The following is an 18,408-nucleotide window of genomic DNA, read 5'->3' on the forward strand; positions in this document are numbered from 1 at the left end:
TCTCTGTTATATTTATGCTGTGTTTATACTTTGATATCCTTGTTTACTGTAAATGACAAAGGCAACCGGTAAGAAGACTTTGTAATTGGATATTCTTTGGACTGTTAAATGCATATGACCTGGACTGTTAATTGGACTGTGCTGTTTCTTAAAGTAAACTTTAACTCAATTTAGTGTAACTGTGTGTAGCTGGATAATTATTCGTAACTGTTCTCATAAACGTTTCCATGTGCATATCCTTGTTACTCAAGGGTTATTCTGTACATATCATAACATGGCACATGAGCACACAAATGCTCAAGCGCTTGTGTGCACACAATTATCAGCACAGGAGCCCAAAAACGTTAGCCACCACTGTACTAGTTGGTGTAACTTGATTATTATTCCTGGATTCAGTAGAATTGCTTTTGGGTGGTTGTTATTTCCAGATTCCAAAGATTTTGGCTACAGCTTATTACTCCCTTTCTTACCAAGCCCTTAATTTTTAAATAATGCCATTGTTTGGTTGGCCAGTAAATTATTTGTTCTTATGCTGAAGGCTGCGATAAGTACCTTTGCCTCCCCAGCTGCTAACGCTTCTGTTTTTTAAACCAACAAGGGCAGATTAAAACAAACAGCATCCATTAAACACTGCTAAATCAATGCCACTGTACACAAAACATCCAGGATGCAAAGCTGACAGTCACATTAATAGCAGATACATTCATTATGATCAATACTTTATGATTATGGTGAGTAGCGACTAAATTTTGAATGAGAAACTCGTTACAAAGAGCAGATGAAACGGAGTGACAAGAAAACCACTTAGACTGGTTCACGAGTTTAGTACACTATTAAGACGTCCTTTAAATATTTAAAATGAAAGTTTTATCATTGAAACACACCATGCTCGCAAGCGCATCATTTTTGAGTACATTCAGATTAAATGGCCATTGCTATCCCAAACTTCCAAGTCCAGAGCTCTGTGAGAAAATAAAAGGAGTGGAGAATGTTTTCATTGTGCCTTAGTAGCACAGCAGGCAAACAACCCTTACTCAAATAAGCAATCATTAGTAAAATGGACTAACTCCAGGGACATCTCGGGCATAAAAAGATCCTTCACACCAGTGCTAATATTATGATGGAATAGGTCATTTTAATATTTTAACCACGTAGAGTTTTCTAAATTCTCCAAGGTGTGTTTTCAATAAATTGGCAAGTATTTTTTAATGCGAGACACAGCACAAAATTTATTTTATTTTATTGTCATTTCACCTCATACAATGAAATTAAATACCATCTTCAGTGTACACTATGACTATGAAAATAAACACACACCTCCTTCACATAACTTCATGTCTTCAGCAACGGAGCGGTCAATGTCTGGAATACTCTACCTGACTCTGTGGTTTCTTCCCCAAACCCCAAATACTTTAACCTTAGACTGTCTACTATTGACCTCACCCCTTTCCTAAGAGGTCTGTAGAGGGTGTGCATAAGAGCACCAATGTGCCTACCGTCCCTGTCCTATTGTTTCTTTTTTTTTTCTTATATGTATCCATGTATTCATAACTATGTTTTTACTTATACCTATTATCTTGTAAGCAATTGACAAACCAAATAAATAAATAAACATTCTATACATTGAATTGAAAACCCCCGACACTGCACCAACACTGCACTATACAGTAGAATTCAACAGAGCTACTTCCCTGGGATAGAAGCTGTTTTTCAGCCTATTTGTCCTTGTTTTTATTATCCTGTACCGTCTGCCAGATGTTAATAGTTAAAAAAAAGGGGGTTCCCAGGATGAAATGGATCTTTGAGAAACTTTTGGACTTTCTTAAGGCAACGGGAGCTATAAAGCCCTTCCATAGAGGGGAGAGGGCAACCCATGATCCTCTGGGCAATGATGTTAACCCTCTGGAGTGCTGTCCTATCTGCCTCTGTGCAATTGGAAAATCACACACAGGTGCAGTAAGTTAAGATACTCTCTATGGTGCAGCGGTAGAAGGTCAATAAAATAATGAGGGAGCAATTAAAAAACCGGTAGAGAAATTAGTTGTGTGTCCTAAAATTCAGAAGTAATCACCCAGTTCCTTCCTTCTTTGGATTCACACAGCTGGGCTGTGAGTGGTATGTCAGCCCTTCAAGGTAGACTGTGTCAGAAAACAGACTCCTGGAATTCTACTCTATGGTTATAGCCTATAAGAGTGTTGGCCACCCTTGGCAATTTGAAGATGTGTGGACTTCAACTCCCAGAATTCCCCAGCAAGTGAAATTACATACCTGAGGGACTAAGCCTCATTTTGAAATATTGGCTATGGACAGAGAAATAATTTAACAATATGTTGCTGTTTAATGGCACAGGTCCTCAACTTGCAACAGTTCATTTAGTGGCCATTCAAAGTTACAACGGTACTGAAAACAGTGACTTAGCGATAGCACTTAGACTACATGTTCTTGCACAGGAATAGGAAGCTCAAGGGCAAGCACCAAGTGAAGGTATACATAACCCTCAACTCCATGTCGTCAGCTGCATCAGGACCATGTGTTTGGCGGTTCTGTTCACCATTGAACCCTCTTTCCAGTCAGGCCTCCATGTTTCCAGTGTCTTTCTCCCCCACTTGGAACTGAACCAAACAAGTATTTCTTCCAACAATTCCAACAGGTGCAAGATTCCCCCTTCCCTGTTTTTTTTTTTTTTTTTTTGGAAGGGAACCAACATGAAGGCTTCTTTCAGTTTGGCCACTTCTGAATCCTCAACCACAGGTTTATGCACGATAGCATTTCTCTTTTAGGAGAAAGCTATTCTCAAAGGGTGATTTGCAAAAAAACAAGGCCCGGAGTCCATAATTAAAGTAGTATCTTTCCAGGCAGATGCTTTAGCTGGCGGTGTTGTTATCTGGTGCTACTGATGGCAATGGCATGTTGAAGCTCATAAAATCTGCAGCAAATGGCTGTGACAAAACAGCCAGGGTAATTTGTCATCTTGTTTTGATCCAGAGACACGTTCATAGTCTAAATTGCCAAATGGATAGAGAGGCCCAGGAACTATCATGGCCCCTGGATGAATTGACAATGATCCAAATGTAACAAGGTGGCTGATTGTGTTCCTTGGCAGGGAAAAAAAAAAAGCTTGACTAAATATCTCTTTTCGGGAGAAGCAAATTATAAGGACTATAGTTTGTTCGGGAAATAAGTGAAAATATCTTTTTCGCAGTCCCTCCTTCCTTCAGTCTTTTTAAAGCAGCCCTCTCTCTCAAAGTAGCATTTTTGTTTTCCACTCTCAACCCATCCCATTTATTTATTATTATAATTTTCTATCTCACCTTTATTATTTTTACGAAGAACTAAAGTTGGTGAATATATCCAGCATACCTTCCTCCAGGGGTGGGATTCTACCAGTTCGCACCTATTCGCTAGAACCAGTTGTTAACATTCTAAGCAGTTCAGAGAACCGGTTGTTAGAAGAAATTACTGGCCTAATCCTGTAAGGAAGGCAGGAAGGAAACATTCTGGTGTTGCTTACAGAAACTGCCTCTCTGTTAACCCTTATTACATTCTTGGCAGGACTAGACTTCCTGTCTCAGGAACTTCTCTTGAGTTTTTTTCCCCCTTCTTTGCTGGTACTTTACTTGTGTGGAGTGACCATTCAAAGTTACAATGGCACTGAAAAAAGTGACTTATGACCATTTTTCACACGACTATTGCAGCAACCCCACAGTCGTGAGAGGCCAGGCGAGGAGATGAGCGCCTTGATGTGAGTGATAGTGAATTGGCCAAGCCCAGCCAATAACTTGACCACCAAGCCATGCCCACCACTTAAACCATGCCCACAGAACCGGTTGTTAAAAATTTTGAATCCCACCCCTGCCTTCCTCCTCCTATTAGTGGTGGAATTCAATTTGCTTTTACTACCGGTTCTGTAGGTGTGGCTTGGTAGGTGTGGCAGGGGAAGGATACTGCAAAATCCCCATTCTCTCCCCACCCCACTAATCTGCTTTCCAGATCCGTTCTCCTGTGCAGGGCAACCAAAGAAGACCCAGCCAATCAGCTGGGACTCAATGGGAGGCGGAGAAGAGATGGGGGCAGGGCCAGTCATAGATGGGATTTGCCGTTTCTCCGAACTAATCAAAATTTCTGCTACTGGTTCTCCAGAACTGGTCAGAACCTGCTGAATACCACCTCTGCACAACAGCAACAATGTTGTGAAGTGGGTTTGGCTGAGAGATGGTCAAAGTCACCCAGATGACTTTCATGGCGAAGGCAGGGCTTGAACTCACGGTCTCCTGCTTTCACGGTCTAGCCTGGTGCATTAACCACTAAACCCAAATTAACTCTCAATGCAAATAATATGCAGGTAGTGATCTGTCTTGTAAAAGGGAAAATGCCTCAGGTCCTTATACTTTCATATTCACTTCATTCTTTTCCAATTCTTAATCATTTCATGCAGATATTGTCCATTATGGTTCCTTCAAAATGGCCAGCTCCTGCTTCTTTAGCAAAAGAATAAGTATTCTTTGCTAAAGAAGCAGGGAGCTGGCCATTTTGAAGGAACATAATGGACAACTTCCAAGACTGGAAGTTTTAAAAAAGATTATTTGTCTGAATTGGTATAGGGCAGGGGTCTTCAAACTTGACAGCTTTAAGACTTGTGGACTTCAACTCCCAGAATTCCTCCTCCAGTCATGTTAGCTCAGAGATTCTGGGAGTTGAAGCCCACAAGTCTTAAACTTGCCAAGCTTTGAAGACCCTTGGGGAAGACCTTATGAAAGCTTTATTCTTGTAAAAGCTTCATTGTCTCATGCCCTACAGTAGTGGTAGTCAACCTGGTCCCTACCACCCACTAGTGGGCGTTCCAGCTTTCATGGTGGGCGGTAGGGGTTTTGTCCCCTACTTTATAAATCACCATTACTGTGGAACCGGTGGGCGGTTAGAGAAAACTTTACTGCTAAGAGAGATACAAAAGTGGGCAGTAGGTATAAAAAGGTTGACTACCCCTGCCCTAGAGTAATGGAAAGCTTCAACAGTATCTCACCACACCCTACAAATAGTAAGATATAAAACCTAACCTTCCTAGGTTTCTTGTCACCTGTTTACATTAAAATTATTTTTCAATTCACACTGCTAATTGCTTTCGACTCTGCAATAGCTCCTCATTTATCAGTGTGGTTTAGCAAGTTGTTTAACTCCCATAACGGTTGGGAAATTAATAGAAACCAAATTAAATATATAGCATCCTCTTCCAAACTTCCACTCAGGGGAATAATCAACTGAATGAGATTCCCACAAGGGTCTCAAAACCCTCCTGTGTAAGCCTTAAACATGCCAGGAATTATTAAACCAAATATAATGTTTCTGCAGTAATTAAATTGTAAGAAGTTAAGGTTTTGGATTTGCTGTTAGGTAGGGCCACCTAAAGCTAAAGGTTCCCCTCGCACGTGCATTTCCATTCTAGGTTCATCATCGTTTCAAAGCCAAAGAGCCAGCACTGTCCGAAGACGTCTCCTTGGTCATGTGGCCGGCATGATTAAACACCAAAGGTGCACGGAACGCTGTTCCCTTCCCACCAAAGGAGTCCCTATTTTTCTATTTGCATTTTTAAAGTGCTTTCGAACTGCTACATTAGCAGAAGCTGGGACCAGTAGCAGGAGCTCACTCCATTACGCAGCACTAGGGATTTGAACCGCCGAACTGCCGACATTTCTGATTAACAAGCCACAGAGACACCGCGTCCCTCACAGAAGGGCATACCTTGATCCAAATTGTTGTACTACCTTTACATAGTTAGTTACACTATTCTCCAATATGATAACCACACTTTTGTATTCAGAGGTTGAGTCAGTAACTCACATAGAGTCTATTAAATTACCCACAGCATCTGGCTCTCATAAATTTCATTGTCAGAAATTTCAATTGTCCCTCTGGTCAAAAGGTAGCAGAATTTCTCCTGTAAAATCAAACATGGGTAGGTCTTATATTGGGCTCACGTGTAAAAATCAAGTTAGGACTTACTTTCAGGGTAGGTCGTATTTTCAGGGAAACAGGGTAATTATCACAAACTTCCTAGTACTAAGTTGCACTTGCTATTAATAGAGTATTTCTTTTGTTGATCTCATTTTATTTTAACATGCCAGACACTGCCATTTTACTGATCCGTTACCAGAAACCAATTGTGTTCAAGTAGCAAACCACAAAAATATTGATATTTATTCCACCTTTTGAACCAACAAAGTGTGGTTGATTAGGGTCCTTTATTGCTAAGATTCATCCCAATGCATCACTTTCCATTCTGGTTCTGTTCCAATCTCTATAATATGATCCACTGTCTGGCTCTGCTCCTTAAGGCAATATTTTTTTTAACTTAGACATGGTGACTCTTCACGGAGAAGCATTTAGAAACAGATTGTGTTATATTCTGAGATATAAAGTCAGGCTGAAAAATCTTCTGAAAGAGGGTAAACATTTCTTTCCGGGAAGAATAGATCAGTGACAAAGCAGATCCTAATGAGAGTAAATCAAACTAGAGGCACCTCTCCAGGATGTGAAAGACAAAACAATTTCAAATTTTAAAAGTTCAGATGGTTGGGGAAAATATGGCTGGATCCTACTCAGGAATACAGGCAGTCCTTGAGTAACAACGGTTTGTTTACAAGTTACAACATTTAAGGTTAGAACGGCTCGGAAGAAAAGTGACTTATGACCATTTTTCACACTTATAACTGCTGTAACATCTCCTTGATCACATGATCAAAATCACGTATTTGGCAACTGACTCATATTTATGAAAGTTCCAGTGTCCTGGGATCATGTGATCCCTTTTTGCAACCTTCTGACAAAGGCGGAAGCCAGATTCACTTAACAACCATGTTACTCACTGAACACCTGCAATGATTCCCTTAACAACTGGAGTAAGGCAGGCTGTTAAATGGGGGCAAAAATAAAAGAGGAAGGGAGGGAGGAGGGAGGAAGGGAGGGAAGGAGGAAGGAAGGGAAGGAGGAAGGAAGGAAGGAGGGAAAGACAGATTCAATTAACAACCATATTACTTACAGAATACCTGCAAATATTCTCTTAACACCTGGGGCAAGGCAGGCTGTTAAATGGGGCGACAATAAAAGAGGAAGGGAAGGACGGAGGGAAGGAAAGAGGGAGGAAGGAAGGAAAGAAGGAAGGAAGGAAGGAAGGAAGGAAGGAAGGAAGGAAGAAGGAAGGAAGGAGGGAAAGACAGATTCAATTAACGACCATATTACTCACAGAATACCTGCAAATATTCTCTTAACACCTGGGGCAAGGCAGGCTGTTAAATGGGGCAACAATAAAAGAGGAAGGGAAGGACGGAGGGAAGGAAAGAGGGAAGGAAGGAAGGAAGGAAGGAAAGACAGATTGATTTAATAACCATGTTACTCACTGAACACCTGCAATGATTCCCTTAACAACTGGGGCAAGGCAGGCTGTTAAATGGGGCAACAATAAAAGAGGAAGGGAAGGACGGAGGGAAGGAAAGAGGGAAGGAAGGAAGGAAGGAAGGAAAGACAGATTGATTTAATAACCATGTTACTCACTGAACACCTGCAATGATTCCCTTAACAACTGGGGCAAGGCAGGCTGTTAAATGGGGCAACAATAAAAGAGGAAGGGGGGAAGGGAGGGAGGGTGAGAGGGAGAGAGGGAGGAAGGAAGGAAGGAAGGAAGGAAGGAAGGAAAGAAGGAAAGAAGGAATTTTATCTCATACGCATTTTCTTTATCCTCCCAGGGTTTATAGACTGGGTGTCAAATAGAGCCCATGTTTCATTGCTTTTATGGTAATGCTGCAACCCCGCAAAAGATCCTACTGTTGGAACACTGCTGAGAGATTAAGTGGAGTTTGGATTGAGTATCGACGGACAAAAGGTTTATCTCCTGCGTTGTGCAGTGAACAGGCCGGCAACTGTGAGGCCAAAACATGAGGTTGCCCCATGAGGCTTCCAACCCCCTTTTCAAAACAACCTTGGGGCACATTTTTCTGTTCCATTTCCACTTCTAATCGCTGGCATGTAAACCATCTAATAGTTTTGGGTTTTTTTCCAGACAAATCTCCAATCTGTGATGAAACCCAGAATAGGTCTCTGGTATTTGGAAACTGTTATCTCACCCTTCTCAGCTTGGTAGCTTCTGTTCGGTTTCTCAGTGAAATAAACATCAGCTTTGCAAAAAATATCAATGGCTAATTAGCAAACCTGTTGCTGATGAGGCCAGATTGGAGCATATATGAGGAATAAACTGTCCCTCCGTTGCTAAAATTATTGGGAGGCTGCTCTTCCTAGTATCAACATAGTAAGCTGACAATCTCCAGAACCATAAATTAGTAAAGCTGCTGCTTTCTTAAATACGAATCCGTTACAAACCTGAACCATTTCTATGAATACTGTCAGTTTTAACTGCTTCTTACCTATTGTTCACTTAGTGTTGGCAACAGAGGTATTTCAAAGTACCCTTGAGTGACATCTTGTCATTGAGTCAGTGCAATTATAGGTTGCATGCGTCTAACAAAATGATGTGGTTACAAAAGGAACAGAACAATTGCATCTGGAAAAAATAATCTTCCTCTTCCTCTTTTGCTTTTCCCGCCCGACAGAAAAGGTCCTTCGAGCCTCATGTAGTTCTGCCTATACTTACAACAGTTCATTTAGGGGCCGTTCCAGAGGTGGTATTCAGTCGGTTCTGAGCAGTTCTGGAGAACCGGTAGTGGAAATTCTGAGTAGTTCAGAGAACCGGCCAATACCACCTCTGATTGGCCCCACCCCCGTCTACTCTCTGCCTCCCATTGAGTCCCAGCTGATTGGCTGGGTCTTCTTTTGTTTCCCTGCACAGGAGAACGGAGCTGGAAAGCAGGTTAGTGGGGTGGGGAGGAAATGGGATTTTGCAGTAACCTTCCCGTGGAGTGGGGAGGAAATAGAGATTTTACACTATCCTTCCCCTGCCACGCCCACCAAGCCATGCCACGCCCACAGAACCGGTAGTAAAAAAGTTTTGAATCCCACCACTGGGCCATTTGAAGTTACAACAGCCCTGAAAAAAGACCATTTTTCACCCATACGACTATTGCTGCATCCCCATGGTCATGTGATCAAAATTCAGATGCTCGACAGCTGACTCACATTTATGACAGTTGCAGTGCCCTGGGGTCATGTGATCCCCTTTTGCGATCTTTGGACAAGCAAAGCCAATGGGAAGCAGGATTCACTTAAATAACCTGTGTTATTAACTTAGTCAGCTGCAGTGATTCACTTAACAACTGCGGGGAGAAAGGTTGTAAAAATGGGGCAAAACCCATTTTAAAATGTCTCACTTAGCAAGAAAACTTTTGGCCCCAGTTGTGATTGTAAGTTGAGGGTTACCTGTGTTATGTAATGAAATATAAGCCTAAACCATTAAGTTTTAGGTGGCGCAGTGGTTAGAATGCAGTACTGCAAGCTACTTCTGCTGACTGCTGACTGCCAGCAGTTCAATCCTGACTGGCTCAAGGTTGACTCAGCCTTCCGTCCTTCCGAGGTCTGTAAAATGAGCACCCAGATTGTTGGGGAAAATAGGCTGACTACTTAGAGAAGCTGTAAAGCTCTGTGAAGCAGTATATAAGTCTAAGGGCTATTGCCCTTCCTTCCTTCCTTCCTTCCTTCCTTCCTTCCTTCCTTCCTTCCTTTCTCATTCTCCTTCCTGGTAGCCAGTGATTAGAATGTAGTATTGCAGGCTAACTCTGCCCACAGCCTGGAGTTCGATCCTCACCAAGCTCAAGGTTGACTCAGCCTTCCATCCTTCTGAAGTGGGCCAAATGAGGACCCAGTTGGGGGCAAGAGGCTGACCCTGTAAACTGCTTAGAGAGGCCTGTAAAGCAGTGCAAAGTGGTATATAAGTCTAACTGCTATTGCACTCTCTCTCTCTCCCCCTCTCTGTGTGTGTCTCTGTCTGTCTGTCTGTCTGTCTGTCTATCTATCTATCTATCTATCTATCTATCTATCTATCTATCTATCTATCTATCTAATCATCTATCTTTCTATCTATCTATTGGGGGCAATAGGCTGACTCTATAAAGTGCTTAGAGAAGGCTGTAAAGCACTATGAAGTGGTATATAAATCTAACTGCTATTGCTAACTGCTATTGCTAAAGACAAGCTATATTTCCTCCACCCACCCATGTTACAAAGTGCTTCTGAATTATTTTGTAAACGTTCCACTTCCCAAACTGAACACGAAAAACAAATACAAAATGTGAATTCCTGACAAGACAGGGAATTGTAAGCATCAGTGAGTTATATGTGCACAATTCTACAACATATGTAACAACAAGGTGATAATATGTATGGCTTGCTTTTTCTGTTCTTGGGTTTTGTTTTGTTTTTCTGCAAGCCAAATTTTATCAAACAGCTCAGATGCCCAGAATCCCTCTACAGAGAGCCGGTCAACTGTTCAAAAGAGCTTTTGACTGCTTTATGTACATTTTGTTGGATTTAAACCAAAGCAAACCACTTCATACTTGGCAGCACGATTGTTATGAATGTTTTCTTCCCAAATTCAAAGGAAACAGTTGGTAGGAATTCACCCTGAAGCGTATTTACTTTCAAGCAAATTTATTCGGTTTCCTTAATTTTATGAGAACGTAATTGGCTCAAGTATATATTGAATGGTTTTTTTTTTTAAAGAGACACTTTTTTGTCTCCACTGGCAACTATTGTTTGGCTGTGTAAATCTCTTCTATGGATAACATGCCTTGAGATTTATTTATTTACTAGCAGGGTACCTGAGCTTCACTACAAAACTATGTGATCAGGCAAGTTTTTTGGGAGGAAAATAAAGGGGGGTGTGTGGAATCTGCCTCTGCCTACCAGCATCCATAGATATTCATCTGGCTAGAGTCCTGTCAGTGTGTGAGAGAGTTGAGGGCTGTTTGGAAACTGAAGCAGTATTTGCTGTGTGAGCAAGAAGGAGACAGCAAAGAGCCTGGGCGTGGCTTAGCTCAACTGTTCTGTACTGAAGCTGCTTGGTGCTGTGAAACTGAAATTGACACTCCTCTCCTCTGCTTGTGTTTTGCATTTGGAAGAGATTTCTTTTCAGGTGGGGAGGGGGAGTAGAACTCCTCAGCATCAGAGCGTGTTAATAATAATAATATAGGAAATACTAATGCTCTGATGGGCCTTTCGAAAAATCCTTTCTTAGTGAGCCCCTAGAAGCCAAGAGGAACATATGTGCCAAATTTCAAGTTTGTAGGCTTTATATTTCTGGAGATTTTGTGATGATGCGTGAGTGGTATTTCACTTTTATATAGAGAGATTAAGATTATTATTCACCATTTTTCTGCTGATATTCCTACATTTTAACCATTACACTGAATTGACTCTCCCTTAAGAATATAGACCACTTCTATTGTAACTGAAGGAAGCCAATATACATATACATATACATATACATGTTTGTCTGTGAGTCAGACTTTTACAGTTGTTTCAGTTTTAAATTTGGCTGACTCACAGACGAACACAATGCAGAAGCCTGATGATGGCAGATGAGATTCTGCCAAAACGTTGCTACAACTTTAAAAGCACAACTATAATGACATGGGAAAATACCCGAACAAAGCTGAATACCATACATGTAAGTACCTGCAAAAACTTAAGAATATATATATGTATGTATGTATGTATGTATGTGTATGTGTATGTGTATATGTATATGTATATGTATATGTATATGTATATGTATATATTAAAAAAAGAATATAAATTGAAGTGTTTAGCATAGCTATCAGCTCCTACAAAAATGGATCTCTTTGTAAGCTAATAGCTAACAGAATTGGTTTGTCTTTTAGATCTGTTGTACGGCAGTCCTCAAAGTATGACAGCAATTAAGCCCAAAATTTATGTTGTTAAGTGAGACCTTTGTTAAGTCAGTTTTGCCTCATTTTACAACCTTCCTTGCCACTGTTGTTAAGTGATACACTGCAGTCGGTAAGTTAGCAACATGGTTGTTAAGTGAACCTTGCTTCCCCATTGACTTTGCTTGCCAGAAGGTCGCCAAAGGAATCACGCCAAAGGGATCACGGTCGTAAGTATGAACCAATTGCCAAGCGTCTGAATTTTGATCACGTGACCATGGTCGTAATTGTGAAAAATGGTCATAAGTCACTTTTTTCAGGGCCACTGTAACTTTGAACAGTCACTAAATGAACTATTCTACGTCGAGGACTAGCTTATATATATACCAAGCCCATAGAAGAAGATCATGCCCATAATGCGGCCAGTTGATTAATTCTTTTAAACAGCTATCATACCATATTTCAGATTAAAAATCAAGCATCCAAGTCATTAAATCAGAATCCGAGGATGAGCCTATTATGTTAGTTCTTAAAATCATACTGTAAAAGTCTTCACGAAATAAAGTTTCCAAGAGCATTTTTTGCATTAACGCTGTCGAGTTCAACGTAAGTCAAATCCTCCTAGAGTTGGCTTCACAGGCCATTGAGTACAGTGGTGGGCTGCAACCAGTTTAACAACCAGTTCTGAGAGCGCATGCCAGTTTAACAACCAGTTCTGAGAGCATGCACTTTGCACGCACGGGTGCCTAACATGCACACAGCATTCAAAATACAGCAATGCGAAGCTCAACTGCTTACCTTCCAGGGCAGTGATGGCTAACCTGTCGGTCCTTGCGTGCCAAAAGTGTGTGCGCCCGCGTGCCAGCGCCCATAAGACAATGCACGAGGGGGATGCACCACGCTGTCTGGTGCACCCACCATGCACCAGACAATGCACCATGCCCCCTGCATGACCCCTCCATGCACATGCTGTGAATCTCTGTGCGACGCCCCATGCGTACTATGCATTTCTGCGCATGCCCGCATGTTCCCTGCACATGCCCCACCCTTGCACATGCGCAGCAACTACCCAGTGATCAGCTGGCAGGTGGGCGGCATGCGCAATGGACCAGCTCTGGTGATGGCTCATGTGCTGGTGGAGATAGCTCTGCGTGCCACTTCCGGCATGCGTGCCATAGGCATCACGGTTCTAGGGCAGCCCTGGTAAGTAGAACAGCTGAGGCACATGAATCAGCTGAGCCCAAAAGAAGGAAATATAGGACAGGATAGGGCGAGGCCAGCCGATGTTTGGAACTACCGGTTCAGTAGAACCAGTACGAACCGGCAGCAGCCCACCGATTGAGTACCTGAATAATGTTAACGGCACCCCATTATATTATTTGCACCAATAATAGAGATCCTTCTCCTACTCCTTAACATTTCTTAAATGTAGATTTTCCAGCTCTCAAAAGCAAATCAATGCTGCAAATTGATTTTTCTCACCCGTCACGGCTGAATCCGATTTCTAATTTCATTTGGCTGTTTGAGAAGCCAACAAATTGGTCCACTTAAGACTTTGGAGAAGAGGTATCTTATACAGATGTATATTTGCTAAGTCTTGATACAGGTAGTCCTCAGCTTATGATCCCAGTTGAGTCCAAAATTTTATGTGGGTGAGTGAGAAATTTGCTAAATGAATTATGCCCCCTCCTTTTCTGACTTTTCTTGCCATGGTCGTTAAGTGAATCACTGCCGCTTGATAGGTTAGTAAGATGGTTATTAAGTTAATCTGGCTTTCCCCCACTGACTTCGCTTGTCAGAAGGTCACAAAAAGGGATGCAGGGAACTCTGTGACGGTCATAAATCCATGCTAGCTGGCAAGCATTTCAATTTTGATCACGTGACCCTGCAAAGGCCGTTAAGTGTGAAAAACGGCCATAAGTAGCTTTTTTCAGTGCTGTTGAAACTTTGAATGTTCACTAAATGAACGGTTGTAAGTTGAGAACTACCTGTACATATATTACCTTCTATAGTTCTTCTGTCATAAAGTAACTGTCAGGCAGGAAAGATAAGGTCCACACATGAATTAAACTGACTTATTGCTAAACAGCCTATGCACAGGAATCTTCTCAATTCATGGTTAGCATTTGCTTGAAGTTAGATAAGGGTCAATGGAATTCAAGGGAGCTTGGACTTAGTTCGCTTGTGACTACGTAGGGATTCTAGGCTGATCCCTCTTTTAACTCCTTCTCCTACAGTAACCTTCGCCTTAACAATAACAGTGACAGTTACTTACATAAAATTCACGCAGCCTGTTCCTGCAGGAGGAGCAATCCAAACAAAACTGAGATTTGTGGTTGGAAGGTGGCTGACGTGCGATGCAACCACGCTGCACATGAATTGATTCCCAAATTGGTGATCAGACATTATTCCTGCAAGGAAGAGACAAAATAAATATTCATGAAAATTCATTCAACAGTTTCATTCTATTTCTGCACAAGCATCCATGAACAATTAATAAGAAATTCATACAGAAGTGGTCTTCAACAGGTTTTGACCAGTTCTGGGTAACCGGTAGCGGAAATTTTGAGTAGTTTGGAGAACCGGCAAACACCACCTCTGACTGGCCCCGCCCCCATCTATTCTCCGCCTCCCAAGTCCCAGCTGATTGGCTGGGTCTTCTTTTGTTGCCCTGCACAGGAGAATGGAGCTGGAAAGCAGGTGGGGATGGGGAGGCAATGGGATTTTGCCACGCCCGCCATGCCCACAGAACTGGTAGTAAAAAAAATTGAATCCCACCACTCTGTGTGTGTGTGTGTGTGTGTGTATACACACACATATACATATATGCACACACACGATGGATAGATAGAAAGATATAGATAGATAGATGATAGATGATAGATGATAGATGATAGATAGATAGATAGATAGATAGATAGATAGATAGATAGATAGATAGATATTACTTTGAACACTAATGGGAAATTACTCTTTGCTCTGAACTTCAAAACTACATTTTCCTATATTCTCAATGTACAGTATTTCTTTCACTGGGCTTTAAAATGTTAATTGATCTTTTTAACCATTTAGTATTGATTCTTTTCCTATTCTGTTATTGATACTTAAAAGATTATTTGACAGAGAAGAAGCTTCAGGTAAAAATAGAATATATAGTATAGTATAATGAAAAACTTCCTCTGTATTTTGGAATTTTGTATTTGATAGTATTTGTCCATATCCATGGGTGGGAATCTAGAGCCAATTGCCCAGACTAACAATTTCCCAAGAATTATTTTTGGGTCTTCTCCAAGTTTTGTCTACGGAGATTCTCAGCCATCTAGATTATGGTTGTCCCAAAGGTACTTTTTCAAAAAGCAAGCTGGACTGTCACAGAGCTGAAGAAGTTTCTTGGATGAGAAGCAAACTGTCTTCAAAGAAAACACAAGAAAGTCCAGTTGCCTCTTGAAAAAGCAGCTTTGGCTCTTCCCCAAATTAATTATGTTGTAAAAATGGAGATTAAGATATCTGGAAGCTCTTAAAGTCTACCTCGCACTGTTAAGTCCTAGAAAAAAACAAACCAGGAAGTCTTCAAAAACCTACTGGTATTCTATGGATTAAAATCAATGGACCAGATTTTTGTTGCTGTTGTTGCTTTATTCTCTACAATGGTGGTGGAACTTAGTTCCATCATGGAACTTAGTTCTTTGAGCAGAACAAGTAACAGACACTGCATCTTCAAATGCAATCCTAAACTGCATTAACAGAGGGATACAATCAAGATCAAGTGAGGTACTAATCTCACTCTATAAAGCCTTAGTAAGACCACACCTAGAGTACTGCATCCAGTTTTGGTCACCACATTATAAAAAAGGTGTTGAGACTCTAGAAAAAGTGCAGAGAAGAGCAACCAGGATAATTAGGGGACTGGAGACGAAAACATGAAGAACGGTTACAGGAACTGGGCTTGACTGGTCTAGGGAAGAGACAGACCAGGGGAGACAGGATAGCAGTCTTCCAATATTTGAGGGGCTGCCACAGAGTGGAAGGGGTCAAGCTATTTTCTAAAGCACCCGAAGGTCAGACAAGGAATAATGGATGGAAACTGAACAAGGAGAGATTCAACCTGGAAATAAGGAGAAACTTTCTGACAATGAGAACAATCAACCCATGGAATAGAAGTTGCCCTTGGAAGTTGTGGGAGCTTCATCACTTGAGACTTTCAAGAAGAGATTGGACTGTCATCTGTCAGAAATGGTGTAGAGCCTCCTGCTTGGGCGGGGGGTTGGACTAGATGACCTACAAGGTCCCTTCCAACTCTGATTATCTGTTATCTGTTAAATTGTATGATTCTTATTTGTACTTTTCCACCCCTTTCTTTTTAGTTATAGAGATTTTAAATTACTATAATGTGTATAGTTTCTCACTCTATTATCACCGTTGTATCATTCTTTGCAGTTCAGTATTTTTTTTCCCTAAAAATTAATTTATTTTTTTGATGATATATAACATGTAAGTGGAAAAGAATTTTCTTGAAGGACTGGTTGGACCAAAATAAGTACAAAGTTGAAGGGAAAAATATCATTAAGGTAGAAGTTAGTTGCACAAACTTTTACAGATAGTCCTCGAGTTACAACCACAATCAAGCCCAAAATTTCTGTTGCTAAGGGAGGAATTTGTTAAGTGAGTTCTGCCCCATTTCACAACTTTTCTTGCTACATTTGTGAATCACTGCAGTTTTTAAATTAGTAACCCGGTTCAGTGAATCTGGCTGCCTCATTGATAGAAGGCGATCCCATGACCCCAAGATACTGCAACTGTCATAAATATGAAGCATATCAAGCATCTGAATGTAAATCACATGACCATGGGGATGCTGCAACAGTTATAAGGGTGAAAAATGGTCATGTCACTTTTTTTTCAGTGCCGTTCTAACTTCACACTTAGAAGTGAGTCCCATTAAGAATTATTTCCTATATAGAATTGCAGGCTATAATGTCCTAAAATATTTCTTTGTACAGAAAAAAAAGAGGGAAATTAGAGGTTTAGATTTTTGTTGTTCTGTAAGTAAAGCAGTATTTCCCATAGACTGTTTTGCCTCTGTCGGAATCTGATTTGGAGAAGGAGGCTGAGCAGCTGACAGGGAGCAGGAATGTGGCTCCATTGGCTGTGGAAGACACTGGGGAGGGGCAAGGGCCGGCTGGGCAGAACAGGGGAGAGGTAGAGCAAGGGAGAGGGAATTCAGAGGAAGACCCAGGTCCACCCTCTCTTCATCCTAGGGCATGCAGGGAGGAACGGAGAAGGGAGCAATGTGGGTTGCGTGGCTTACGGGGGAGGAAAGGGACCTGAATCCCTTCATTAGCTGCAGCTGGGAACAGTGTTTAAAAAGGGAAGCTGCGTGCAGCAAGTTGTTGGGAGCAAATTGTGAATTATCTGGTATCCCTGAGGCTTGTCTGTGTTCCTGGCGTCTTCCCAACTGTGTGTGTTTTGCTGTGCTTTCAAGTCTGCAATTCCTTCTCCTGCCTTGTCAAGTTAATCACTGCAGCGTGGTTTGTGTGGATTTTTAGTTACAGTTTGTATGTACTTTGTTTTCGGACTGAATTTCCTCCACTTAAAAGACTGTTCCTGGGAGAGTTTTACTCCAGCTGAAGGTAGCCTGGACATTGGGGGCAAAGTTGGAGATAATAAAGGGACTCTTCTTGCTTATTTGACTGTGTTGCTTTTGTGCCACGCCCCAGGACATCACATAGACTTAGCATAGCATTTCATTGTAGACCTTGGATATGAAAATGAAAACACATCTGTACAAAGCCAGACCACTATGGAAAACAGAAGGAAGGAGCGCAAAAAAAAAAAGTAATTATGCTGCAGTTTCTCTAACCAACCCTTATGATAGACATGACACTGGCAAGGGTTCTCTCTTTTTAAAATAATAATAAGATTGTATTTTTCTTCTACATGCTCTGAATATTCAGGTCATTTAATACAGAAACAGCAAGGACTAAAGAAAAAATGATTGGGTGCATCACTATTTTTTAAAAATAGAGTTTCTACACATCTTTGTGTCATTTGGGGTAGAGCCAACAGCTAAGACTCACTAAATCACAACCTATTTAAAAAGGTAAGAAAGACTTCCCTGGAGTTATTTCCCCCTTGAGTTTTATTGTGTGTTGAAACAGTATATATGTCATTCCATCTTATTATGCCTTTCTCTGTTGTATATTACTTTACAGTGAAACTGTTAAGGATACTGGCTGTATATCATGTCTAATCCAAGCCCTGGAACAGGGCTTATCCGTAATAGATGGATGTCCTCAATTTTCTGGCACTTGCTGTAATAAAAGTTCTATATAACCCAAATTAAGACAAGGTCATTGGAGCATTTTCAGGAATCTGGTCACTTGTGGAGGACTTTAATTCTTCCAATGGGTCATAGACAAGGTCAATGGAATCCTGAGGACTTGAAGTTCAAGTCTGGCAGGGATAATATATAATTTATATAGATGTTTTTATGGTCTTCAAAGTCCTTCACATAGAATAGTTGAGCAATTTTTTTTCCTCCTGAAAAGCATTGTTGGAAGGACAGTGTAACTATGCCCGTGTT

The 18,408-nt window shown here is 41.2% G+C and overlaps 1 protein-coding gene across 6 annotated transcripts in view; it reads right to left on the reverse strand.

Annotated features, from left to right (window-relative positions):
• Window positions 1-18,408, reverse strand: part of RELN (reelin) — a 357,738-nt gene that overhangs the window by 260,442 nt on the left and 78,888 nt on the right. For all 6 annotated transcript variants that reach the window (XR_015743791.1, XM_087934256.1, XM_087934254.1 and 3 more), the window contains exon 3: window positions 14,101-14,236. Coding sequence is in view for 5 of the 6 variants with exons in the window: in XM_087934256.1 (XP_087790382.1) it covers window positions 14,101-14,236 (136 nt within the window). In the remaining variant the exon portion in view is untranslated. The remainder of the gene's footprint in view (window positions 1-14,100; window positions 14,237-18,408) is intronic.

This window comes from Pseudonaja textilis, chromosome 5, assembly GCF_049901715.1.
Source record: "Pseudonaja textilis isolate UNSWEBS1 chromosome 5, rPseTex1.2, whole genome shotgun sequence".
Classification (NCBI taxonomy): domain Eukaryota; kingdom Metazoa; phylum Chordata; class Lepidosauria; order Squamata; family Elapidae; genus Pseudonaja; species Pseudonaja textilis.